This window comes from Acomys russatus, chromosome 13, assembly GCF_903995435.1.
Source record: "Acomys russatus chromosome 13, mAcoRus1.1, whole genome shotgun sequence".
Lineage (NCBI taxonomy): Eukaryota > Metazoa > Chordata > Mammalia > Rodentia > Muridae > Acomys > Acomys russatus.
The window spans coordinates 69,333,253-69,359,829 of record NC_067149.1 but is presented as its reverse complement, the minus strand read 5'-3'; the positions used below and the strand labels follow the sequence as shown (position 1 = coordinate 69,359,829).

The 26,577-nt window shown below is 49.6% G+C and overlaps 1 protein-coding gene across 1 annotated transcript in view; it reads right to left on the bottom strand.

Moving 5' to 3' along the window:
* Nucleotides 1-26,577, bottom strand: part of Mrps35 (mitochondrial ribosomal protein S35) — a 36,312-nt gene that overhangs the window by 3,737 nt on the left and 5,998 nt on the right. The window contains exons 2-7 of the mRNA XM_051155609.1: nucleotides 26,421-26,461; nucleotides 23,991-24,158; nucleotides 22,759-22,819; nucleotides 12,689-12,828; nucleotides 7,916-8,025; nucleotides 6,750-6,819 (exon numbers count right to left, since the gene is read on the bottom strand). Of these exons, the coding sequence (XP_051011566.1) occupies nucleotides 6,750-6,819; nucleotides 7,916-8,025; nucleotides 12,689-12,828; nucleotides 22,759-22,819; nucleotides 23,991-24,158; nucleotides 26,421-26,461 (590 nt within the window). The remainder of the gene's footprint in view (nucleotides 1-6,749; nucleotides 6,820-7,915; nucleotides 8,026-12,688; nucleotides 12,829-22,758; nucleotides 22,820-23,990; nucleotides 24,159-26,420; nucleotides 26,462-26,577) is intronic.

Sequence of the window (26,577 nt, the reverse complement as noted above, 5' to 3'; positions counted from 1 at the left end):
CTGCCACCCTCAGCTCTGTCCTGCTTGCTTGGAGCTGCACGGACCTTGGTAAATTTCAACATCTTGAAGAGCAGGCTGAGGTGGAAGTAGACACACACAACACGCTCCACCCTTCACACTACCTGAAATGAGCACCTTTCCTAGGAACAATCCTCAAGTGAGCCTTTCTTATTTATATTACTTAAAATGACCTCTGGGTCATAATTTTCCTTTTAAACCTTTTTTTCTTAATTTGAATGTCTTAGGCTGGGCGTGGTGGTGCACACCTTTACTCCTAGCACTTGGGAGGCTGAGGCAGGTGGATCAGCCAGCCTGGTCTACAAAAGCGAGTTCAGGAATGCCAAGGCTACACAAGAGAAACTCTGTCTCAAAAAACCAAACAAAATCAAACCAAAACAAAAAACAAAAACAAACAAACAAAAAAAACCAACTTTATATCTTTTAGAAAATGTTCACTATCTCACCTTTAAAAATAGGGGTTAGGAATAAAAGGACAAAGTTGGGCATGGTGGCACACACCTGTAATCTCAGCCCCTGGGGAGGCAGAGGCACAGGGATCATTATGAGTTCAAGGCCAGCCTGGTCTACAAAGTCAGTCCAGGACAGCCAGGGCTACTCAGAGAAACCCTGTCTCGAAAATCAAGAAAAAATTAAAAGGCTAGGGGCTGGGGAGATGGCACAGTAACTAAGAATATTTGCAAGCATGAGAACTTGAGTTCCAACTTCCAGTACATCTGGAAAGCAGGCATGGCTACCGGAGCCTTAGCCCCAGTGACAAGGGACAGAGACAGTTGGATCCAAGAGCTCACGGCCAGCCTGTCCAAGCAGCAGCTTCCTTCCAGTGAAAAGCCATGTTCCAAAGAAGTGTGCACATGTGCACATGCATGTACACCTGGGAACCCCAGGACAGGAATGCAGAGGTGAGGTCTGACACAGCAGCTGCAGGTTGTACCCATACACACTCTCACAGAAAAGAGGGAGAGCATCAGCTGCGTGTCCACCAACACTGCAGACACGGCTCCGGGTAAGAACACTGCTGCTTCCAAGGACCTGAGCTCAGTTCTCAGCCTCACATCAGCCAGCACCTGTAACTCCAGGGATCCAATTCTTTTCTCCTGGTCTCTATGAGCACACACACATGCTCACGCACACTCGAGTATACACACACACACACACACACACACACACACACACACCCTCCTCTCTGCCTGACTACAACCTCAGAAGTACGCATGCGCGCACACACACACACAAACCCTCCTCTCTTTGCCTGACTACAACCTCAGAAGTAGCAACTTTCCATGCCATGTGATCTTGTTTTCCTTTCCAGTTGGCTCCATCATCCATCTATTCACTCATTCAATAAATGGTATGAATCAACTGTGAGGTCGGCCCTGTGCCCTCCTGCGGCCTCAGCCCACTGCGGGGCCTGATGGTGAGCCAGTAGCAACTGCAGAAGCAAGGATCCCAGGGGGAAAACAGACTCATAAAGGTCCCAACACCAGCAAGTGACGGGGAGGATGGAGCCAGCCAGGCAGAGCAGCACGGACACAGCCACACGGGAGCCTCACTCCACAGCAGGCGCTGTTTTAGGTTCCAACACCACTAAGTCACCGACCTCTGGCACACAGCCCTGCTGAGTTACAACTAGTATCTGTTTTACAGACCAGGACACTCAAGCCCAGAGCAACTGAATAACTCGTCCCAAGCACAGCGGGCTGCAGTGGTGGGACAGCGTGTTCTCAGGAGCACAGACCTGGGGAGAAGAGCTCAGAGCAGAAGGATAGCTCCATGTGAACCTAACAGCCTTCTCCTTTGTGGGCACAAGTTCACTACAGACAACATGGCTCCAGTTAGTGCGACAGCCGCTCAGCGCACTGCAGGGACAGAAGGGCTTCCACACGCACATCTCAGCTCCACCACAGTATCTGCAGCTCTCTGACTAGGACATGAGTCGTAGTGCTATTTCACTATTTATGATTACAAGGACACCATTGTCCTACACAAGGAAAAACAGCTTAACCACTAAAAAAGAAGAGGAGGAGGAGCAGGAGGAGGCTGGCAAGATGGCTCAGTAGGTGAAGGTTCTTGCTGTAAAGAACCTGGAACCCACTCGGAAGCAACTGCCTCCCAGAGGTGTCCTTTGACTCCCAGGGGGCACTATGACATGTGTGGCTGTTCTCCCAAACACTCACAAAAAACATGTAATTGTAATTAATATAGATATAAAACAGTTAACTTGAGAAAATTAATAGATGAGTTAGAAAAAAAAAATCCTGCTAGTTATTTCAGCTGCCAAGGGTAAATTTTAACTGCAAAGGATCCTCTCAGTTTAGACCAGTTTAAAGCAATTACTGAGTGCTGTGTATCAGACACTGTGTGGGATGCTGGGTAGCAGAGATGAGTGAAATACTATCCTTGCCCACCGTGAGGCAGATGCGTGCACAGGCGCTTATCACAAAAGTACCAGTGTGCCCCAGGAAGGAAGGAGGGCAGTGTGAAGCATCCAGGAGCAGTGCCATCCTTCAGTAAGTCACAGACGCGCATCTGGAAGGCTGACCGTGGCGAAGGACACAGCAAAGCCATGACGCGTGGGGACCGCAGTCCCTGGCTAATGGGGGTACACGGCCTGGATTCCCAAGTGACCAGTAATCAAGGCACACGCTGGAGTCAGCCTGTGTGTGAAACCATGGGAACCCAGTCAGTGTCGGCCAAGCAGCGGCTGTAGCAGGGGTTCGGGTGAGGATGAAGAGAGGCCTGCACTAGGCTGCAAAGCGGGAAGAATAAAGAGGGAACTATCAACAGACACTCCAGGCCCAGCAGGAGGACTCGGTAACATACCAGACAGGGAGAAGAGAAGGATTAACCCTCAGGTGTTTTATCTCAGCCTTGGAGGGAGAGAAAAGCGGGTGAGCAAGCGCTGGAGGAAAGCCTTGCTGTAGGCGATGCTGTCGCTTCCACCCCATGTCCAGATTCCTGCCTGCAAACATCTCCATCCTCCTGCCTACACTCTGAGCCCGACACTAACCAGTCAGCCATAAAGCTGCAGCTCAGGGCTGTGCTCCTTTGTAGGCCTGGGTACCTTTCCTCCAGGTCAAAGTTTCTCAGCATAAAAACAGAAGTTGTCATATATCAGTCTTGCATTACTGATTTCAGGGTCAGGACCACTGTAAAAGGGGTGGCCTGGCACGTAAATGCTTTGTGCTAAAACAGAAAAAAAGAAAAGAAAAAGTTGCTCTGAAGCACTTTCAAGAGGGGCTCACTGGGAACAGCAGGGTGACGGTGGGAGGGAGGAACAGAGGGGTGACCTGCATGACAGACCACACATCCCCTCTTTAACAGCGGGGCTGACTGGGATGGTGTTGACGGCAAGCCCAGCACGTAAGAGGGACTCACGGCCAAGCACAAGAAACCCCAGGGCTGAGCAGGCTCAGCGTTAGACCTGATGCTGCTCCTGGAGGGACAGAGAGCAGAGGGCAGCCAGCGTGAGAGCAATATTCAATCAGGGAAGACAGGAGATCACTAGTGCTTCTGCCACAGCGTCAGCGCCTTAGGGTTCTGCCGAGGCTAGCCCGATGCGGGTTCTGCCGAGGCTAGCTCGATGCACAGGTCTGCAGGGACTGCCCATCAGCCCGCAGCCTCTGTGGTGTGAAAAGAGACTCCTCATTTTTTTCAGAAGTATTTACTGTAGGGTCCTCTTTAAAATGAATTCTCTTGATAAGTACAAAATGATCTAACTCAGGGTCTGGGTTGATTCCTCAACACCTCACACAAACACCAACTTAGAGACACTGTCAGCATCAAAGGCAAGCAGTTTTTGGCAGCCAGACTTTCACCCTGACTTCAGCGCACAGAACTCTCTGTCCACATAAATGTGTAGGCTGTACACAGGAATTTGAAATAAATGCTCTTGAATTCTAGGAAAAAACTTTCATTTTAGTACTTTTAGCCAGAAATAGTGGGAATTACTGAGAGCCCATTATTTACTGGCTATTACAGAAAATCCCCTGTTCCACCCAGAGCCTAGACGGCTTGCACATGGCTGCATTCTTAGACTGATGACCCATGTAGGAAGTCACAGAACCAAAGGCAGGACCCAGATCTGCACGGCTGACTCACAGCACAAACTGAAACACTGCACAAGCTGAGCCCGTCCAGGACACTGCTCCAGCGCAGCTGTTTTCACTGCCAGCACTCAGTGACCTCTGAAGCCCTGGCCCCAACACCATGCTGTGAGTGACTGACACTCTTGTCACAGACTCCCCTGGGCCCGACGCCATGCTGTGAGTGACTGACACTCTTGTCACAGACTCCACAGAAACCCATCATGCCAAGGGAGATGCATGTCGAGCACCAGCGACCAGCCACCAGCCATGGACAATGAGGCAGCCGCTAGGCAGGGGCATCAAACGCCAGGCAGCAACATCAGTTTCAAGAACGAATTCCAGGCTGTTGAAGGAGAAAAGAACTCAGCCCAATAAAACCCTGTTCTAGCAGTCCTGCAAAGCTCCCCGGCTCATCTGCATCTTACAAGGGACCAAGAGCCAGCTTTAATATAGGAACTTAGTCATATGTGGCTGCTTACTCTGGCGTCAAGATAATTAGCATGAAAGACGAGAGGCTTCTTGCATGAATTCAGACGACAGGCTGCTGAGCTCCATGTCACACAATCTGGTAAATCAGCCCCCACTGAGTTTATCCGTGCCTGTCATTTCCTCTGGGGCAAATTCACTTCACAGGGAGCTGGCTGAACAAGAGCCTCTAATCTGGCTGCTTTTGTTGTTTGTTATTAACTCTTGTGACGGCAGCTATGGACCTGTAGCTAACTCAAGCATGTTCTTGGTTCAAAGGGAACTTAATTGTCTCAAGCCAACAGCAGTTCTCAATCACTTGGCAAAAAAAGAGATTAAGTGCTGTCACTGTGCCATTCCCAAAGCCAGGATATAAAGCTCAGATGAATCCTGGCATGAACCTGCAGAAGAAAAGAGCCGGGGGCTGCCTGCTGTTATTCCGGGGCTGCCTGTTGTTATTCCGGGGCTGCCTGCTGTTATTCCGGGGCTGCCTGCTGTTATTCCGGGGCTGCCTGCTGTTATTCCGGGGCTGCCTGTTGTCATTCCGGGGCTGCCTGCTGTCATTCCGGGGCTACCTGCTGTTATTCCGGGGCTGCCTGCTGTTATTCCGGGGCTGCCTGCTGTTATTCCGGGGCTGCCTGCTGTTATTCCGGGGCTGCCTGCTATCATTCCGGGGCTGCCTGCTGTCATTCCGGGGCTGCCTGCTGTTATTCCGGGGCCGCCTGCTGTTATTCCGGGGCCACCTGCTGTTATTCCGGGGCCGCCTGCTGTTATTCCGGGGCCGCCTGCTGTTATTCCGGGGCTGCCTGCTGTTATTCCAGGGCTGCCTGCTGTTATTCCTTCCAGGGGCTGCCTGCTGTTATTCCAGGGCTGCCTGCTGTTATTCCAGGGCTGCCTGTTGTTATTCCAGGGCTGCCTGCTGTTATTCCAGGGCTGCCTGCTGTTATTCCAGGGCTGCCTGTTGTCATTCTAGGGCTGCCTGCTGTTATTCCAGGGCTGCCTGCTGTTATTCCAGGGCTGCCTGCTGTTATTCCAGGGCTGCCTGTTGTCATTCTAGGGCTGCCTGCTGCTATTCCAGGGGCTGCCTGTTGTTATTCCAGGGGCTGCCTGTTGTTATTCCAGGGGCTGCCTGTTGTTATTCCAGGGCTACCTGTTGTTATTCCAGGGCTGCCTGCTGTTATTCCAGGGCTGCCTGCTGTTATTCCAGGGCTGCCTGTTGTCATTCCAGGGCTGCCTGCTGCTATTCCAGGGGCTGCCTGTTGTTATTCCAGGGCTACCTGTTGTCATTCCAGGGCTGCCTGCTGTTATTCCAGGGCTGCCTGCTGTTATTCCAGGGCTGCCTGTTGTCATTCCAGGGCTGCCTGCTGCTATTCCAGGGGCTGCCTGTTGTTATTCCAGGGCTGCCTGTTGTTATTCCAGGGCTACCTGTTGTTATTCCAGGGCTGCCTGCTGTTATTCCAGGGGCTGCCTGTTGTTATTCCAGGGGCTGCCTGTTGTTATTCCAGGGGCTGCCTGTTGTTATTCCAGGGGCTGCCTGTTGTTATTCCTTCCAGGGCTGCCTGCTGTTATTCCAGGGCTGCCTGCTGTTATTCCAGGGCTGCCTGTTGTTATTCCAGGGCTGCCTGCTATTATTCCTTCCAGGGCTGCCTGCTGTTATTCCAGGGGATGCCTGCTGTTATTCCTTCCAGAGGCTTCCTGTTGTTATTCATTCCGGGGCTGCCTGTTGTTATGTTGTTTTTCCCTCCTTTGAACTCTCACGATCATTACCAGTAACAGCAAAAACGCCACAAGCACTGGAAACAGCCACGTGTGCTCACCATCAGTTCCCAGGTGCTGCCACTGACACCATGGAGATGCCTCTCTCCTGCCCCCTACTTCGGGCCAGCACCCAGAACCATGCCCACGAGAAGCCACTGCATCTCTGGATGACTGGATGGCTCCATTAGGAAGCTCTCATTCAGTAGACATCATGATGGCTTTATTGCCATCACTTCCACCTTGCTGTATCTCTAAGAGCAGAGCATGGCACCTGGGCCTGTAAGGCCAGCACTCAGGAGCTGGAGGAGGAACACTGTCCTGAGATGGGCCAAGAGAAGCACCCCCAATCCTCACACACATCATGCACCCCCCGATCCTCACACACACGTCATGCACCCACGCAGCGCATCAGACACTTACCCAGGATTCATGGTACAGGACGGTGAGCAGGTACAGTGCGTAGTCACAGTTCTGCCTCCTCAAAGGGCATCTTTAAGGAGGGAAGAAGAGGTCAGAAGTCTCAGCATACAGAGAATTCCTAAGACATTCTAAAGATGGCAAAGAACATATTTTGTTCTGTGCTTAGAATATTCAAGGTAGCTGGGCTTGGTGGCACACTGGAAGGCAGAGGTAGCTGGATCTCTGTGAGTTTGCCCATCCTGGTCTACATACTGAGTTCTAGGCTAGTCAGGACAACAAGGTGAGACCTTGACTTAAAGAAAGAGAGAAGGGGGCGGGGGGTGAAGCGGGGAGGGGCAGAGAGACAGAATGAGAATGCTCAGCATGCTAAACACTGCTGCTACTTCTATCTTTGCTCTCATCACTCATGTAGTTATCTGTGCACTGTAGCTGTAAGCTGCTTCACACATGACCGTGCCCAAGCCAAGTTCTCCTGACCATCTCTGCTAGAGTCCAGTCGATGGCTCAGTTGGTAGAGCACTGGCTGCTCATGCAGAGGACCTGGGTTCGGGTCCCGGAACCCACACACCAGTTCACAAAGCCATCTGTAATTTTAGTTCCAGGGGATCTGATGTCTTCTTCTGGCCTCCAAGGACACTTCGCGTACATGGTATACACATATACACTCAGGGAAAACATTCATATACATAAAACAGAAATATTTTTTTTTTCTAAAAAGCAGATGCTGATACTTTCAAAAATGAGCTGTACTGTAAATCCACTGTTACTATTTTAAAGTTGAACTAACACCCCAATAATAAGTAAGACTTAATATGAGATTGTCATATGTTACTTTTAGAGTAATAAAATAGAAAAAGGTGGCAGCTGCCTCCAATCTCTTTATATGTAATAATAAGAGCACTGTGTGGCTTATTAAAAAGTCCTTTAACTCTAAATAGCTGCTAGAATAAACTATATAACTATAGAAAAAACCCCAGCATTATCAGATGGTGCTCAGACACACACACACACACACACACACACACACACACACACACACACACACACACACACACACACACACACACACACACCTGCCTGCTATAACCGTGAGCACATCAGTGGTCTGGCAGCAGCACACACACACATACACACACAGACACACAGACACACACATACACACCCACCTGTCCGTTGTGATGGTGAGCACATCAGTGGTCTGGCAGTACCGCTCTCCTACAAGTTTAATAAGCTTCTTCTTTGCATGATTGTCTAAATTCAAACTGGAAAGTTTAACCTTAAAAATACAAGAAAAATTATGTTTAAAAAATCATAAAATTTGCTTCATGAAGAAAAGCACCACAGCTATTTAAAGCAACATGAAATCACACAAACAAAACTTCCCAAACCTCTCTGTATAGTCAGTGGTGAGAAAAACACAAAGCCCAGCTTACTCTTGGAAAGCAGGAGGACAGTGTGAAAGCGGTTTGGAGCTCTTCCCTGTGCCTTCCCCGCAGGGTCCACACTGGGAAGCACTGGAGAGCAGATGCTTACTGGCAGCAGTGGACAGACAGCACAGCCCGAGCACTCCCAGCCAGTCTCTGCCACTGGCGCAGGGACATCAATGGCACCCAGCCTGGAAAGCTCCAGGGTTAGGACATCACACCAGAGAAGCAAGAGCTGCAGGAAGAGTTGACACTCCTCAGACGCTGGCATCGCCCCACAGGCTGTCAAGAACGTCTCCTGCAGGCTAATGCTTAATGGCTTAGATACTGGCCACAAAGCCCAGGGACCCGAGCTCCATCCCCAACCCCAAATGGTACAAAGCGAAAACACATTCCCACAGGTTGCACCTGACCACTATACAAGGGCACTGTGTATGCACACATACAAACACATACAAACACACACACACACACACACACACACACACACACACACACACAAATGGATGCTTTTTTTGTTTTGTTTTGTTTTTTTGAGACAGGGTTTCTCTGGGTAGCCCTGGCTGTCTTGGACTCACTTTGTAGTCCAGGCTGTCCTCGAACTCACACAGATCCACCTGCCTCTGCCTCCCGAGTGCTGGGATTACAGGCGTGCGCCACCACCCGGCATTAATGCACTTTTGAAAAAGGATGTAAAGCCTATAAAAAAACTTGTTCCTCTCCCTCCTCCCATGTATCAACAAGCAGGTTGTTAGCTTCACCAACGAGCAACTCATCCCATGATAATCTGAATAACAATATGGAGAAATATTTATATAAAAATAGCAAAACACGCTAGCTATATTAAAAGATGCAAATGTACACACATTGCATGTACAGTGACAACAGTCAGAAAAACGAGCATCTCTACAGGAGGGTGACGAGCACCTCTACAGCAGGGTGACGGGAACCTCTACAGTAGGGTGACGAGCACCTCTACAGCAGGGTGACGAGCACCTCTACAGCAGGGTGACGAGAACCTCTACAGCAGGGTGACAGGAACCTCTACAGCAGGGTGACGGGAACCTCTAAAGCAGGGTGACGAGCACCTCTACAGCAGGGTGACGGGAACCTCTACAGTAGGGTGACGGGAACCTCTACAGTAGGGTGACGGGAACCTCTACAGTAGGGTGACGGGAACCTCTACAGTAGGGTGACGGGAACCCCTACAGTAGGGTGACGAGCACCTCTACAGTAGGGTGACGGGAACCTCTACAGTAGGGTGACGGGAACCTCTACAGTAGGGTGACGGGAATCTCTACAGTAGGGTGACGGGAACCTCTACAGTAGGGTGACGGGAACCTCTAAAGCAGGGTGACGAGCACCTCTACAGCAGGGTGACGGGAACCTCTACAGCAGGGTGACGGGAACCTCTACAGCAGGGTGACGGGAACCTCTACAGTAGGGTGACGAGCACCTCTACAGTAGGGTGACGGGAACCTCTACAGTAGGGTGACGAGCACCTCTACAGTAGGGTGACGGGAACCTCTACAGTAGGGTGACGGGAACCTCTACAGTAGGGTGACGGGAACCTCTACAGCAGGGTGACGAGCACCTCTACAGCAGGGTGACGGGAACCTCTACAGTAGGGTAGGGTGACGGGAACCTCTACAGTAGGGTGACGGGAACCTCTACAGCAGGGTGACGGGAACCTCTACAGCAGGGTGACGAGCACCTCTACAGCAGGGTGACGGGAACCTCTACAGTAGGGTGACGAGCACCTCTACAGCAGGGTGACGGGAACCTCTACAGCAGGGTGACGGGAACCTCTACAGTAGGGTGACGGGAACCTCTACAGCAGGGTGACGAGCACCTCTACAGCAGGGTGACGGGAACTTCTACAGTAGGTGACGAGCACCTCTACAGTAGGGTGACGAGCACCTCTACAGCAGGGTGACAAGAACCTCTACACTAGGGTGACGAGCACCTCTACAGCAGGGTGACGGGAACCTCTACAGTAGGGTGACGAGCACCTCTACAGTAGGGTGACGGGAACCTCTACAGTAGGTGACGAGCACCTCTACAGCAGGGTGACGGGAACCTCTACAGCAGGGTGACGGGAACCTCTACAGTAGGGTGACGGGAACCTCTACAGTAGGGTGACGGGAACCTCTACAGTAGGGTAATGAGAGCATAGTGATTGTTCTTTTTTAAACATCTATGAAACTGTAACAAAAAACAATAACATTTTCAGTTCCAATTTTTGTGCCTCTGTTGAAAAAGAGGCAACAATGTTGACTTTTTATAATGGCTATTTTAAAACTCATATTCACATTAGTATCTTACATAAAAGGGACTCAGAAGTGGCTGTGTGGCACATTCATGCCACCTGCTAGCCCAGAGAGGCACCGCAAACTCGTCTGAGCTGGACCAAAACTACCTCGACGTCAAGGTCAACCACCACTCACGGCATCTCATCTAAAATACATGCTCACAAGATGCTGTTGCCACAGTTTTGTGCTGTGAACATTATTCCCTAAACAACGCTGCCACTTCTGCTCACAGGAGGCCGCAGTGAAATGCCTGCACCCCACCAAAGGACGTCCAGGTACGTGAAGTGTAAATGAAATATGACAGAACTCGTACCACACGTACGACCGGAGCCGAGCTAGGCTTCCAGGTTTGCCACTTGTTCTGTGACTTCAAGTCACTTTACCTTCCAGCAAGACTCAGTTTTCTCAGGACTACTTAAGTCACAAGATTATTTCGTAGAAATACACAAGATAAACAGAAGAAAACACTTTTAAAATTAAATTCCTAGACAAACATAAAGTGTCTTTAATTCAAACTACTTTTTGACTCTTAAGAAAAACATCTCACTCTTTAGATTCCTAGTGTGGGGACTGAGGGGATGGCTGCAGACATGTGCGGTCTTGCATTCAGATCCTCAGCACCCATGTAAACACCAGTGGGCGCCTGTAACTCTCGCTCAGGCAGAGACAGTGGGTCCCCTGAGTAAACTGGCGGCTACATAGACCAGCAAGCTCTGGGTCCAAATGAAAGGTCCTGCCGAATTAAATGAGGTGGAGAGCAATACAGGGTGACTCCTGATGCATCTAGGGCCGCCATCCACACTTACATAGATGAACACGCGCGCGTGCGCACACACACACATATACACATCACATACACCACCACCACACACGCACACAAACAAGTATACACACAAGCACACATACAAATGCACACACACTACATACACACAGAAACAAACATATACACATGCAAATACCCTCATATGTAGAAAGCACACTACACATGCACACACATATACAGAGAAACAAACATACACACATGTGCACACACGATACACACATACAAAAATAAATGTGATCCTTCTAAATATTACTTCTGTGGTTTGGATGTTAAATGTCCCCACAAGCTCATGTGTTTCAACACTTTGTTTTGAGACATTCTGGAACCTTTGGGAAGTGGGGTCTGGCTGGTGGAATTGGGGTGCAGGGAGGAGGGCCTCTAGGGTTATGGCCTGGCTCCACTTCCAGGTCAAGCTCTTGGCTTGAAGATGCAGAGATGGGACAAGCTGCCTACACTGCTGCCATCTTGGAGAGAACTCTCCGGCCTCCGTGCTTTCCTACCATCAAACTGCTCGCCAAGATGAATCTGCCCTAGGCGGCTCCGCTAAGCACTGCTTCTCAGCAGTTAGAGGCACGGCTGACACTGCGGCACTCTCACCTTCACCGCACGGCTTTAGATTAATCCCCAGAATTCTCATGAGGTGGAAGGAGAGAACCAGCTCCACAAAACAAAGCCAGTGAGTGCTTAGTAAAAGACAGGTTTACTCCTGCTAAGTACACGTGATTACCAAACACACAGCAACATACCAGCACATACAGGCAGCTACACACACAGGAAAGTATAGTCACATACAAAATGCATTTAAAATACATCTAACTACTCACAACGTTCAAAAAGCTCTCACCCTCCCCACACTAAGGGGCGTAGGGGAGGGGACCGCCTCTGACGTGGACTCTGGGGCCCACTTGTTGTGTGGTGGCCCACACATGGAGAAAACCTAGACCCTCTGCTCAGATGTAGTTGACAGGCAGCCCAGCTTCCTTGGGGGGCCCACACTAAGGGGCGTAGGGGAGGAGGGCACCTCTGACATGGACTCTGGTCCTCACTTGTTGTGTGGTGGCCCACACATGGAGAAAACCTAGACCCTCTGCTCAGATGTAGTCGACAGGCAGCCCAGCTTCCTTGGGGGGCCCACACTAAGGGGCGTAGGGGAGGAGGGCCGTCTCTGACGTGGACTCTGGTCCCCACTTGTTGATCACTCCCCCTAGCTGGGCGGCCTTGCCAGGCCACAGAGGAAGAGGATGCAGGCGGTCCTGATGAGACTTGACAGGCTGAGGTCACATGATAGGGAGGGAGGGAGGGAGGGAGGGCAGGTCTGAGAGGACATGAGGGAAGGACTACAATGCAGATATAAAATGAACACATTTTTAAAGCTCTTACCCTCAATGTCACTACTCGTGCTCTGGGGTTCCGAACAGATGGTCCCGATGACACATAATCAGCTGTATCAATCTCAACTGGAAAGTGCCTCTCACACTTCTCATCGCTGTCCAGAGCAGCTGGCCACTCCGTGCAGAAATCTAGGGACAGAAAAGTCAGCTCATTTACAGCTTGTGCTCCGCACTGTAACGTGAGCTGGCAGACAGGCAGAAGTGCGCACAGGCTCCCCTTCACAGTGAGCACACACGCTGCTCCCTCACCTTTTTTCTGGGGTCCATCCTAGTCAGGAAGCTTGGTTAACGGGGTGATTGAGAAGGTCATGTCTGATGGGGAGCACAGAGCTGGGGAAGCTTACCATGTCCACAGCCCAGCCCCAGCCCTGATATTAAGGACACTGCCTTGGTGGCTATCAGGCTCCGGGAGCAGTTGCTGCTTTTAGTTCGTCCCCCTTCCCTACAAAAGGCACCCAGCTCCACGCCCAGAGTCCCTGCCTGTGAGCAGTGAGAAGGAGTGCTGACTCAAAGGGTTCAGCTGAAGGGCGGTCGCAGCTTCCAGGAACCCACTTACATCATCCTAAGGTCCTAATACTAACTCCTGCTCTTACTTACGTCATCCTAGGGTCCTAACACTAACTCCTGCTCTTACTGATGTCACCCTAGGGTCCTAACACTAACCCCTGCTCTTACTGACGTCACCCTAGGGTCCTAACACTAACCCCTGCTCTTACTGACGTCATCCTAGGGCCCTAACACTAACTCCTGCTCTTACTGATGTCACCCTAAGGTCCTAACACTAACTCCTGCTCTTACTGATGTCACCCTAGGGTCCTAACACTAACCCCTGCTCTTACTGATGTCACCCTAGGGTCCTAACACTAACCCCTGCTCTTACTGATGTCACCCTAGGGTCCTAACACTAACTCCTGCTCTTACTGACATCACCCTAGGGTCCTAACACTAACCCCTGCTCTTACTGACATCACCCTAGGGTCCTAACACTAACCCCTGCTCTTACTGACATCACCCTAGGGTCCTAACACTAACCCCTGCTCTTACTGACGTCATCCTAGGGTCCTAACACTAACCCTGCTCTTACTGACGTCACCCTAGGGTCCTAACACTAACTCCTGTTCTTACTGACGTCACCCTAGGGTCCTAACACTAACTCCTGCTCTTACTGACGTCACCCTAGGGTCCTAACACTAACTCCTGTTCTTTCTGATGTCACCCTAGGGTCCTAACACTAACTCCTGCTCTTACTGACGTCACCCTAGGGTCCTAACACTAACTCCTGCTCTTACTGACGTCACCCTAGGGTCCTAACACTAACCCCTGCTCTTACTGACGTCACCCTAGGGTCCTAACACTAACTCCTGCTCTTACTGATGTCACCCTAGGGTCCTAACACTAACCCCTGCTCTTACTGATGTCACCCTAGGGTCCTAACACTAACTCCTGTTCTTTCTGATGTCACCCTAGGGTCCTAACACTAACTCCTGCTCTTACTGACGTCACCCTAGGGTCCTAACACTAACTCCTGCTCTTACTGATGTCACCCTAGGGTCCTAACACTAACCCCTGCTCTTACTGATGTCACCCTAGGGTCCTAACACTAACTCCTGCTCTTACTGACGTCACCCTAGGGTCCTAACACTAACTCCTGTTCTTTCTGATGTCACCCTAGGGTCCTAACACTAACTCCTGCTCTTACTGACGTCACCCTAGGGTCCTAACACTAACCCCTGCTCTTACTGATGTCACCCTAGGGTCCTAACACTAACCCCTGCTCTTACTGACGTCACCCTAGGGTCCTAACACTAACTCCTGCTCTTACTGACGTCACCCTAGGGTCCTAACACTAACCCCTGCTCTTACTGACGTCACCCTAGGGTCCTAACACTAACTCCTGTTCTTACTGACGTCACCCTAGGGTCCTAACACTAACTCCTGCTCTTACTGACGTCACCCTAGGGTCCTAACACTAACTCCTGTTCTTTCTGATGTCACCCTAGGGTCCTAACACTAACTCCTGCTCTTACTGACGTCACCCTAGGGTCCTAACACTAACTCCTGCTCTTACTGACGTCACCCTAGGGTCCTAACACTAACCCCTGCTCTTACTGACGTCACCCTAGGGTCCTAACACTAACTCCTGCTCTTACTGATGTCACCCTAGGGTCCTAACACTAACCCCTGCTCTTACTGATGTCACCCTAGGGTCCTAACACTAACTCCTGTTCTTTCTGATGTCACCCTAGGGTCCTAACACTAACTCCTGCTCTTACTGACGTCACCCTAGGGTCCTAACACTAACTCCTGCTCTTACTGATGTCACCCTAGGGTCCTAACACTAACCCCTGCTCTTACTGATGTCACCCTAGGGTCCTAACACTAACTCCTGCTCTTACTGACGTCACCCTAGGGTCCTAACACTAACTCCTGTTCTTTCTGATGTCACCCTAGGGTCCTAACACTAACTCCTGCTCTTACTGACGTCACCCTAGGGTCCTAACACTAACCCCTGCTCTTACTGACGTCACCCTAGGGTCCTAACACTAACCCCTGCTCTTACTGACGTCACCCTAGGGTCCTAACACTAACTCCTGCTCTTACTGACGTCACCCTAGGGTCCTAACACTAACCCCTGCTCTTACTGACGTCACCCTAGGGTCCTAACACTAACTCCTGCTCTTACTGATGTCATCCTAGGGTCCTAACACTAACTCCTGCTCTTACTGACGTCACCCTAGGGTCCTAACACTAACCCCTGCTCTTACTGATGTCACCCTAGGGTCCTAACACTAACCCCTGCTCTTACTGATGTCACCCTAGGGTCCTAACACTAACCCCTGCTCTTACTGATGTCACCCTAGGGTCCTAACACTAACCCCTGCTCTTACTGACGTCACCCTAGGGTCCTAACACTAACCCCTGCTCTTACTGATGTCACCCTAGGGTCCTAACACTAACCCCTGCTCTTACTGATGTCACCCTAGGGTCCTAACACTAACCCCTGCTCTTAATGACGTCAACCTAGGGTCCTAACACTAACCCCTGCTCTTACTGACGTCACCCTAGGGTCCTAACACTAACTCCTGCTCTTACTGACGTCACCCTAGGGTCCTAACACTAACTCCTGCTCTTACTGATGTCACCCTAGGGTCCTAACACTAACCCCTGCTCTTACTGACGTCACCCTAGGGTCCTAACACTAACCCCTGCTCTTACTGACGTCACCCTAGGGTCCTAACACTAACCCCTGCTCTTACTGACGTCATCCTAGGGTCCTAACACTAACTCCTGCTCTTACTGACGTCACCCTAGGGTCCTAACACTAACTCCTGCTCTTACTGACGTCACCCTAGGGTCCTAACACTAACCCCTGCTCTTACTGACGTCACCCTAGGGTCCTAACACTAACCCCTGCTCTTACTGATGTCACCCTAGGGTCCTAACACTAACTCCTGCTCTTACTGATGTCACCCTAGGGTCCTAACACTAACCCCTGCTCTTACTGACGTCACCCTAGGGTCCTAACACTAACCCCTGCTCTTACTGATGTCACCCTAGGGTCCTAACACTAACTCCTGCTCTTACTGATGTCACCCTAGGGTCCTAACACTAACCCCTGCTCTTACTGATGTCACCCTAGGGTCCTAACACTAACCCCTGCTCTTACTGATGTCACCCTAGGGTCCTAACACTAACCCCTGCTCTTACTGATGTCACCCTAGGGTCCTAACACTAACCCCTGCTCTTACTGATGTCACCCTAGGGTCCTAACACTAACCCCTGCTCTTACTGACGTCACCCTAGGGTCCTAACACTAACCCCTGCTCTTACTGATGTCACCCTAGGGTCCTAACACTAACTCCTGCTCTTACTGATGTCACCCTAGGGTCCTAACACTAACCCCTGCTCTTACTGATGTCACCCTAGGGTCCTAACACTAACTCCTGCTCTTACTGACGTCACCCTAGGGTCCTAACACTAACTCCTGCTCTTACTGACGTCACCCTAGGGTCCTAACACTAACTCCTGTTCTTACTGACGTCACCCTAGGGTCCTAACACTAACTCCTGTTCTTTCTGATGTCACCCTAGGGTCCTAACACTAACCCCTGCTCTTACTGATGTCACCCTAGGGTCCTAACACTAACCCCTGCTCTTACTGATGTCACCCTAGGGTCCTAACACTAACTCCTGCTCTTACTGACGTCACCCTAGGGTCCTAACACTAACCCCTGCTCTTACTGATGTCACCCTAGGGTCCTAACACTAACCCCTGCTCTTACTGATGTCACCCTAGGGTCCTAACACTAACCCCTGCTCTTACTGATGTCACCCTAGGGTCCTAACACTAACTCCTGCTCTTACTGACGTCACCCTAGGGTCCTAACACTAACTCCTGCTCTTACTGATGTCACCCTAGGGTCCTAACACTAACTCCTGCTCTTACTGACGTCACCCTAGGGTCCTAACACTAACCCCTGCTCTTACTGATGTCACCCTAGGGTCCTAACACTAACCCCTGCTCTTACTGATGTCACCCTAGGGTCCTAACACTAACTCCTGCTCTTACTGACGTCACCCTAGGGTCCTAACACTAACCCCTGCTCTTACTGACGTCATCCTAGGGTCCTAACACTAACTCCTGCTCTTACTGACGTCACCCTAGGGTCCTAACACTAACTCCTGCTCTTACTGACGTCACCCTAGGGTCCTAACACTAACTCCTGCTCTTACTGACGTCACCCTAGGGTCCTAACACTAACTCCTGCTCTTACTGACGTCACCCTAGGGTCCTAACACTAACCCCTGCTCTTACTGACGTCATCCTAGGGTCCTAACACTAACTCCTGCTCTTACTGACGTCACCCTAGGGTCCTAACACTAACCCCTGCTCTTACTGATGTCACCCTAGGGTCCTAACACTAACTCCTGCTCTTACTGATGTCACCCTAGGGTCCTAACACTAACTCCTGCTCTTACTGACGTCACCCTAGGGTCCTAACACTAACTCCTGCTCTTACTGATGTCACCCTAGGGTCCTAACACTAACCCCTGCTCTTACTGACGTCCCCCTAGGGTCCTAACACTAACCCCTGCTCTTACTGACGTCCCCCTAGGGTCCTAACACTAACCCCTGCTCTTACTGACGTCACCCTAGGGTCCTAACACTAACCCCTGCTCTTACTGACGTCACCCTAGGGTCCTAACACTAACCCCTGCTCTTACTGACGTTACCCCAGGGTTCTAACACTAACCCCTGCTCTTACTGACGTCACCCTAAGGTCCTAACACTAACTCCTGCTCCTCATGGAGCCCCAATGAGCCAGTGGGCGAAATGGATAATATCAACAGCTTGTCTCCATCTTCAAGCAGGACAGCCCACACAGACGTAGGTCTGACACTAGACCACAACAATTTTCCTAGCACTGTGAACAGGGCTCTCTCACCCCCACACACAAGTATAACCTCAGTTCCCAGTGTGTGGGTGGGAGCCGCTGCAGCTTCCCAGTCATGAATGTGTGGCTGCACGTGGCCCTGCCCTGCCAAGGCGGCATGGAGAGGGACTTGCAGCTGAGGAAGAAGACTGCTCGTTCCTTCAAGAGGCTCACTCTAAGAACAAGTCATGGCTGTCGGTCCCTCAGGTTATGAGCGCTAGATCTCACAGGCCCAGGTGTCCTCCTCTCGTGGGATCTGTGGGCAGATAAGCTAGGGGGCACTGAGAGGCCCTTCTCCTGTGACATTCCCCCAAGTTAACACTTCCCCGACAGCAGTACTTTGTTTATCTTCCTTTAGGTTTGATCAGGGCCAATAAAATGTCACTGTGAGTCACAGAGCTTCTCTGACCTGCCCTGGGGCAGCAGCGGGTTGTGAATTCAAGGCCACCCTGGCCTACATAGGAAGTGCCAGCCAGCCCAAGCTACCCTGTGAGACTCCGTCTCAAAGAAACCAAACCAAAATGAAACTCCCCCACAAACAGCCCCTAAAGCCTGTGTTTCAGGACAGGGTGGCATCACTGAAATGGAGAATGTTTGGCCTGAAGAGAAAAAGAGAGCAGGCAGGGCTGACCATCACTCTGTCATCTGCTCTCACATGGCACCATATGCCACGGGCCGCCCAACACTCCTAAGAGACCAGTCTGTTGAAGCACATGACTTTTGGTTTTGCTCAGGATATTTTTTCTTTTAAACTGCAAATAAGTCATTTCAATCACCAGATGATAATTACAGTTTTTACGTTAAATTACCTAAATTATGTGTCCAAAAAGCGCAGCCAACTGGAAAGCACATAATAGGCCCCCATTAGTGTCTCCTCATGATAGGTGCCGCCATGGGCAGACTCTGAAGAACCTTGGCTCTTATTAACCTCGCCACTGATTATTCAAGCTTTGGTAAATTACTGAACTTTCCTGCATTTCACATTTTCCATTTCCAAGTTAGATATAAAATCTGAAGTGACCTACTTCGAAAGAAAACCGAGAAGAAATGTTGAATACCCGAGTCTTTTGGAAGATGCAATCCCAAGCTGTAGATGGCAGAAGTTCAATTAAGGAAACATGAAAATGCCCACGCATGTTCTGCAGCGCTGCCCCTGAACGTGCTACACAAAGCTCCATTTCAGAGCAGCAACCAGAGACGCCTTTATCAAAACCCTCGCTTGCTGGAGTGAAGCACATTTAAAAACAATGCTTAAAAAGGAAAAATGGGGTTGGCAAAATGGTTCAGTGAGTAGAAACCTCTTGCCAAGGCTGACTGCAGAATCTGACCCCATGCTGAAAGAAGAGAACTGACTTAAGTTGTCCCTGACCTCCACAAGCGCACCATGGCAAGCACAGGCCAACACATGCACACACACACATACACAGGAGAAATAAAACATAATTTACAAAATACTTTTAGGGCTGAAGAGATGGCTCAGCAGTTAAGAGCACTGTCTGTTCTTCCAGAGGTCCTGAGGTCAATTCCCAGCAACTACACAGTGGCTCACAACCATCTATAAAGTGATCTGATGCCCTCTTCTGGCCTGCAGGTGTACATGTAGGCAGAGCACTGTGTACATAATAAATAAATAAATCTTTTAAAAAAAGATTTTTTAATTAAAAAGGTGAAACTGGAATTACCACGGTGTACAGGAAAGCATTTGTTAACTGGCTTTTACAAGATTAAAAAGTTGGAATTCAATCTGAGCCAAGTGCAGCACCAATTTGGAACCATTGTCAGTTTTAAAAATGTCCTTGGTTTTGGTCTTTTCCTAAAAAGTCAGACCAAGTCCTGTGCACACAGACAGAGCGCCTTAACAGGACAGTCAAGGCACACTATGACAATGTCCAAAGGCACTAATTTGGGTACAGAATCCCTGACTGCTGGGATTTTCGACTAGGAAGAATCAAAGGTGCTTTTCCTGTCCATAACCAGGTGCTAACCAGATAAGCACAGTTAGTCACATGCAGGCGCGCACGCACACACGCGCGCGCGTGCACACACACACACACAGAACCACATGGCAATAAGTGCCTCTGTGTCACGCTGTTGGGGGTGACAATCTTCCACAGGTTCACTTGCATGAGCTTGAGACCTAGCTTTGGGAGGTGGGGCCTGACTGGAGGAAACTGGTGTGGGGGGTATCTGCTTCCTGATCAGTAAGCCACTTTGCAATCCAGCTTGTCAGCCACAGCCATGCTTTCCCAGCCCCAAGTCAGCTGACAGCAGGGGCCGTGCACTGCAGACAACAAACCCAGTCCTCTGGGGCAGTCACAAGAACTAAGTACCGACTTTGAGGCAGGGGGAAACAGCAGCAGGCTTCTACTATCTGAGTAAACACATATATGAACCACTTTTTGTCAACACTTTAAAACAACCAAGTCAACTCTGTAACCCTAACACTCTGGAGAGAGAGACAGGAAGATGGCTACAAGGTTTAGGCCAGTCTGCTCTATACAGCAAGTTTCAGATCAACCTAGACTACACAGCAAGACCTTGTCTCAAAACAATTAAAAACAAAATAACTCTAGGTTAGCTCTTTGCTGTGTAGTAGGCCCCTACTGACTCCCCCCGCTCCCTGCTGTTCTGCCCTTCAGCATCCGCCTGCCCTGCTATTCTAAGTCTCACTCACTTGAATCTACTGACAAACTGCAGTGTTCTCTTCAGTCTAGACAAGTCAACAGCAAGTACTGAGCCCGTTTATGAGCAAGGCTTAGGCTTGGGAAGACTGTCAAGCCCAGAGTCGCTGTCAGGGATGTCCTGGAGACCTCTGAAACTGCACAGCTATTACCACTACTCTTGGTTTTCTGTCCATCAGAGCCTGAGAGTAAGACTGCTGCTGAAGACAACGTGATACAGGGCATGAAGATGTCACACTGCTAATGACCAGGAGGCTCTCCCCACCGCTGGCTAGTTAACACAATTCCAGAAGTCGCTCTGCAGGCTGCCAGGAATAAGTCATCAACAGTCTTACCCAGCTATAAACCACAAATTACAATAACGAATGATGTGGCAAGATATGCCCACGTGTGCAACACTGATACAGATGTGCATGTAGCCACGCACTCTCTGACTGGCCTTAGGGCCCACTCCACAGGAGGAACACACGCCTGAGACAATAAACCTGGTCAAGAAGCCGTGAGTGGACACCTCACAGGCCTCAGGGCGAACATACTGCTATTATCCGGGTAAGGACACAGTATCACACAGTGCCCTCTAAATTCACTCTCTATACCCTAACTTAGGGCAGCTCCAGGACTCCATCAAAGCGGCCTTGTGCAGGGGACAATGGTTAACACAAGCGTCACAACTGGGTAAAGTGTCTGTGGAATGCTCAGTAAAAAGGGAACATGTGTGGCACCACTCTACCCACCCAAGGCTTAGTGGCCGTCACAGAAACGGAGGTGGAGAGACTGTGAAAGCCAAGTCAGGGGAGACCAGAGTGGAGCTGTCTGGACATGAAGAACCTGCTGCGTTCACAAACTCTTCAGTAGCTGTGGCTGCTGGCACAGATCACTCCAGCCACATGGAGTGGGAGGAGCTACCGATGGCCAGTGTCTTCCTAGGGGGGGGGAGAATCACTTCCTTACTCATGGTGTTGGCCGTCCCTCCTGCTGCTGCACACCCACTAAATACCCACGACAATGTTTGTTTTTTAAATGTAAAATGAACCCAGAGTAACAGGGTCTACCATCTGGTGATTAAGAAATATATGGCTTTATTTGGTTTTTGTTTCTTTTTGTCTTGTTTGTTAGTTTGGCTTTTTGATATTTTAACAGTCCAGGCTAGCTTCAAACTGCCCATCCTCCTGTCTCAGCCTACTTAGTGCAAGAATTACAGTGTACATTACCGTGCCTTGGTTTCAACCCCTACTTAATTTTTATGACCCTATAGTGCTCAGCAAATAACTACCTACAAAAGGGCTGAGAGACGTGGCTGTGCAGTTAAGAGCACTGGCTGCTGTTCCAGGCGGAAGGACGCGGGTTTGGTTCCCAGCACCCAGTGGTGGCTGACACCCATCTGTGACTACAATTCCAGGAGATCTGGTGCTCTCTTCTGGCCCCTAGGATACTAAGCATGCACATGGTGTACAAATACACATGCAGGTAAAACATCCACACACACGACAGTGAGAATAACAACCATCAACCGCTCACACACATAACTTGTTTTTTGGGGTTTTTTTGTTTTGGTTTTTGGTTTTTTGAGACAGGGTCTCTCTGTGTTAGCCCTGGTTGTCCTAGACTCACTCTGTAGACCAGGCTGGCCTTGAACTCACAGCGATCCGCCTGCCTCTGCCACACATAACTTCTTAAACAAGTCAGAAACCTTTGTTTAGTGGCGAGAGGCAGGCAGGCGGTACTCTGGCATGGCACAGGCTGAGTTAGGAGTGCCCTGTGTAGCTTGGCTGCACAGCAATGTTCAAGCCAATCTGGGCTACCTAGCACACAAGAGCAAGACCCTATGAACAAAACCAAAGTAGAGAAAAAGACAGTGACACAGAACGTAAGGCCTTGTCTCACTAGGCCTGAGATGCTTTGCTGTATGTTCATCCAGCAACAAGCCCCCAGAGGGAAACGTACCTTTTAGAGCTTCACAGTGCCTCTTAATTGCCACAGGAGTCAAATGCAGAAAATTGGGGATCTAAAACAGAGATGTTTTAAAGAAAATGAATTACACCCAAATTCTCCCTACCAGCACCCTCTTTTTTGTTTGTTTGTTTTGTTTGTTTTTGTGACCTGGAGTCTATTTTTCCCTAATAATTTCAAACTCATAGGCTGAAGTGACCTTCTGGCTTCCTGAGCAGCTGGGACCACAGGCACACGGCACCATGCCAGCTGTGCCATAAACACATAAAAAGGATCCTAATCCCATGAACTAAACCACAGCCTAGTACATCATCCAGGCAAAAAGAGATGGCTTCCCCACAGCAGTTGCTCTAAGCACAAAGCAGAGTCTGTAGGACTCGGTACGGCTCTGTCAGACTCAAAGGTGTCTATAAGACTGCAGTCATGCATTCTCTGTGGCAGGTATCTACAGTGCTCATGTATAGCTTCTACAGTGACTAAAGGCACACACCGCACTCAGGGACTACAGCAGGGAGGTCATCAAGTCAAGGTCACGGTGGGCCACACAGCAAGACTGTCTCAAAAAATACATACAGACAGACAGACAGACATGGAAGCATTAAGGATAGCAATCTGTCAATCACCCAATTCTTCAAGAAACCTGGTATATTTTTCTTTGCACATAATAAGCACTTTATAAACTGAATGAATGAAGCTAGCAAATCTTCACTAGACAGCTGATTGTATTAATTAATTTTTTGAGAAAACAGTCTCCTGTCGCCTAGGCTGGCCTGGAACTCACTATGAACTCCTGATCCTCCTGCCTCAGCCTTGCAAACATGTCCCACCACTCCTACTTAGTTTGTTGTTGTTGTTGTTTAAGATGGGGTTTCTCCATGTACCCTTGACTGTCCTGGACTTGCTTTGTAGACCAGGCTGGCCTCGAACTCCCAGCGACCCACCTGCTCTGCCCTCTCACTCCCAGCTCTTAGTTGGCCACTTTAATGAAGTCGGGGATCCACTCACACTGACACAGTGAGACATAAAGTCAGATCTTCCAAGCAAGCAACTTTTACCAGCATATTTTAAAGATGAATCTCACATGCTCTTTTTTAAAAATATATATTTTTATGTTTATGTATATGAATATTTTGCCTGCATGTATTATAGATCTAAATCTATATATTATGCCCACGGCTCTACGTCTTCTCCTGCGGAGCTGGCTGAGCCAAGAACCAGCCTCTCACCTTCAGAAGTTCCAGGTTCCCCTCCTTTGCCAGGGGCACCCCCTTCTTTACAGGGTACCCCATTCGAACAGGCAGAGGAACAGCCGAGGGCTTAAATGGCGCCGCCACAGGGTAAACACTGGGCCAGTCCTGGTCAGCATCCATCTTCTCCGTCCTAGGGGGTAGTGCCTAAGAAACATGAAATACGTGAAATTTTAAAATATGTACATATTCTTTGCTTTTAAGACAAAAGCTATAATTAGGCTACATAAAAGCTGAATTATCCTATACTAAAACTAATTTCCAGGACTATGAGGAACTGAGAAAGGTGCCTGCTGTGCACAGCTGGCAACTAGAATTTACCCTGGGCATCAAGCTAAGGTGAAAAAAAAGAAGAGATTCCAATGTGGGCCTGACCTCCACACTCCACCTGTGACACATGCGCCCACACACCACACATCAATAACAGTAAGTAAAATAGGCTCATTTCCAACAGATCTGTTAGGTCAAAAAATAATTAACTCAGCATAAATATCTGCACAGCTGTATCTGTGACAAGATTTCATTTAATGTCACATTTCCTTCACAAGAATTTATGAAATTTTAAAAATGTATTTAAAAATAGTTTTAAAAACCTCAACTATGTAAATCAACGCACAAGGAAGTGGGAAGACAGGGCTGGGGGGACAGCTCAGCTGGCAGAGTGCTGCTCACAGTGAGTGCATGGAGCCCCGGATGGTGGTGTACACCGACAATGCCACACCTGGAAAGGGGTCTCAAGTTCTAGGCCAGGGGCTGGAGATGGCTCAGCAGTACCAAGCATTTGCTGCTCCTGCAGAGACGTCAGGCTCAGTCCCCAGGGTCTGCACGGTGGCTCACAACCGTCTGTAACTCCTTCCAGGCAACCTGATGCCCTCTTATGGCTTGTTTAAGACAAGTGCACATGCACACGCACATACACACAGGCAAAACATGCATACAAATAAAATTAAAATATATAAATCGTTAACTTTTTTTTAAGTTCTAGGTCATATTTCTTTCCCCGCAGTTTGAGGCCATCCTGGGCTACAAGAGCCCAACTCAAAAGGAGGGGGCTGTGCAGGCAGTGTGGGAGTCGTATGGAAGAGCTGGGTACAAGGAAGATAAGAGTGTAAACACTCAGGGGTCAGTGTGATGGCTCAGCAAGTAAAGGGGCTTCATCCCAAGCCTGACAACCTGAGTTCAACCTCTGGGACCCACAAAGAGAGAGAACTGACTACTGAATGCTGTCCTCGGACCTTCACAAGTGTGCCACAACCTACACCTGCAAACACACACACACACACACACACACACAAATGCATGTACTTAAAAACATTAAGATAAAGAATAATCACTTTGAGATTAATCAAGGTTAAACAGATTTAAAAATCCATGTGTCCTAGGCCCAGAGATAAATGACTGATAACTTGCCAATTACATCAACATACATGTATGTATTTGTTATATAGAAGAGATGGCCCCCACACAGAAAGTAGGGTTTGGGGCTAAAGGCATGGCTCAGTGACTGAGAGCACTTGCTGTTCTTGCACAGGACCCAAGTTCTGTCCCCATCACCCACATCAGGCAGCTCACCACCACCTGTAAGTGCAGTTCCGGGCACGCTGATGCTCTTCTGGCCTGCACAGGCCCCCAACATGCATGAGCTACACACAAGCTCATGCACACACATACAAATGTATGAACAGAATTAAGTACTTTTTAAAAGTGTGCCTTAGGCTGACAAAAACTTAATAATGCCCTCTAAGCATCAACGTCAGGGTGGCACATGTCCAAGAACGCCATGCTCCTCTGGATCACTGCTCTAGGTGACCACTGCTCCTCTGGGTCACTGCTCTAGGTGACCACTGCTCCTCTGAGCGTCACTGCTCTAGGTGACCACTGCTCCTCTGAGGATCACTGCTCTAGGTGACCACTGCTCCTCTGAGCGTCACTGCTCTAGGTGACCACTGCTCCTCTGAGGATCACTGCTCTAGGTGACCACTGCTCCTCTGAGCGTCACTGCTCTAGGTGACCACTGCTCCTTTGAGGATCACTGCTCTAGGTGACCACTGCTCCTCTGAGCGTCACTGCTCTAGGTGACCAGTGCTCCTCTGAGCGTCACTGCTCTAGGTAACCATGCTCCTCATCTGACCTTAGCTCCTGCAGATGCCCAGAGGGCGACTGGTGAGACTCGTGCTAATCGCTGAAGGAGGCACCATGCACCAATCTGTCTCCGGGCTTTGCACCATGTCCCGGGAATGCGTGAGTGCATCTACTGTCTGAAGCTGATGCATTTGAAGGCTCGCTATCAGCAGGGCTACAGCAGCAGCCCAGAGACCTTGTGAAGCCTCCTCTGGCAGCAGCCTCGGCCTCATTTTAAGAAGTTAGAAATCATTAGCACGGAGCAAAGCAAAATAAATACACGTGCACCTTTCTTCTCGTCCGCTTTTCACTCCTGGATACTGCAGAACCTAAGAGACAAGAATTTAAAGAAGCATTATTGTTCAAAGCCACTGGCCTGCAGATTTAACTCAACTTATTTAGTATTTAGTGACATGAAAATGCAACAGTAACCTATTTTCTCCCG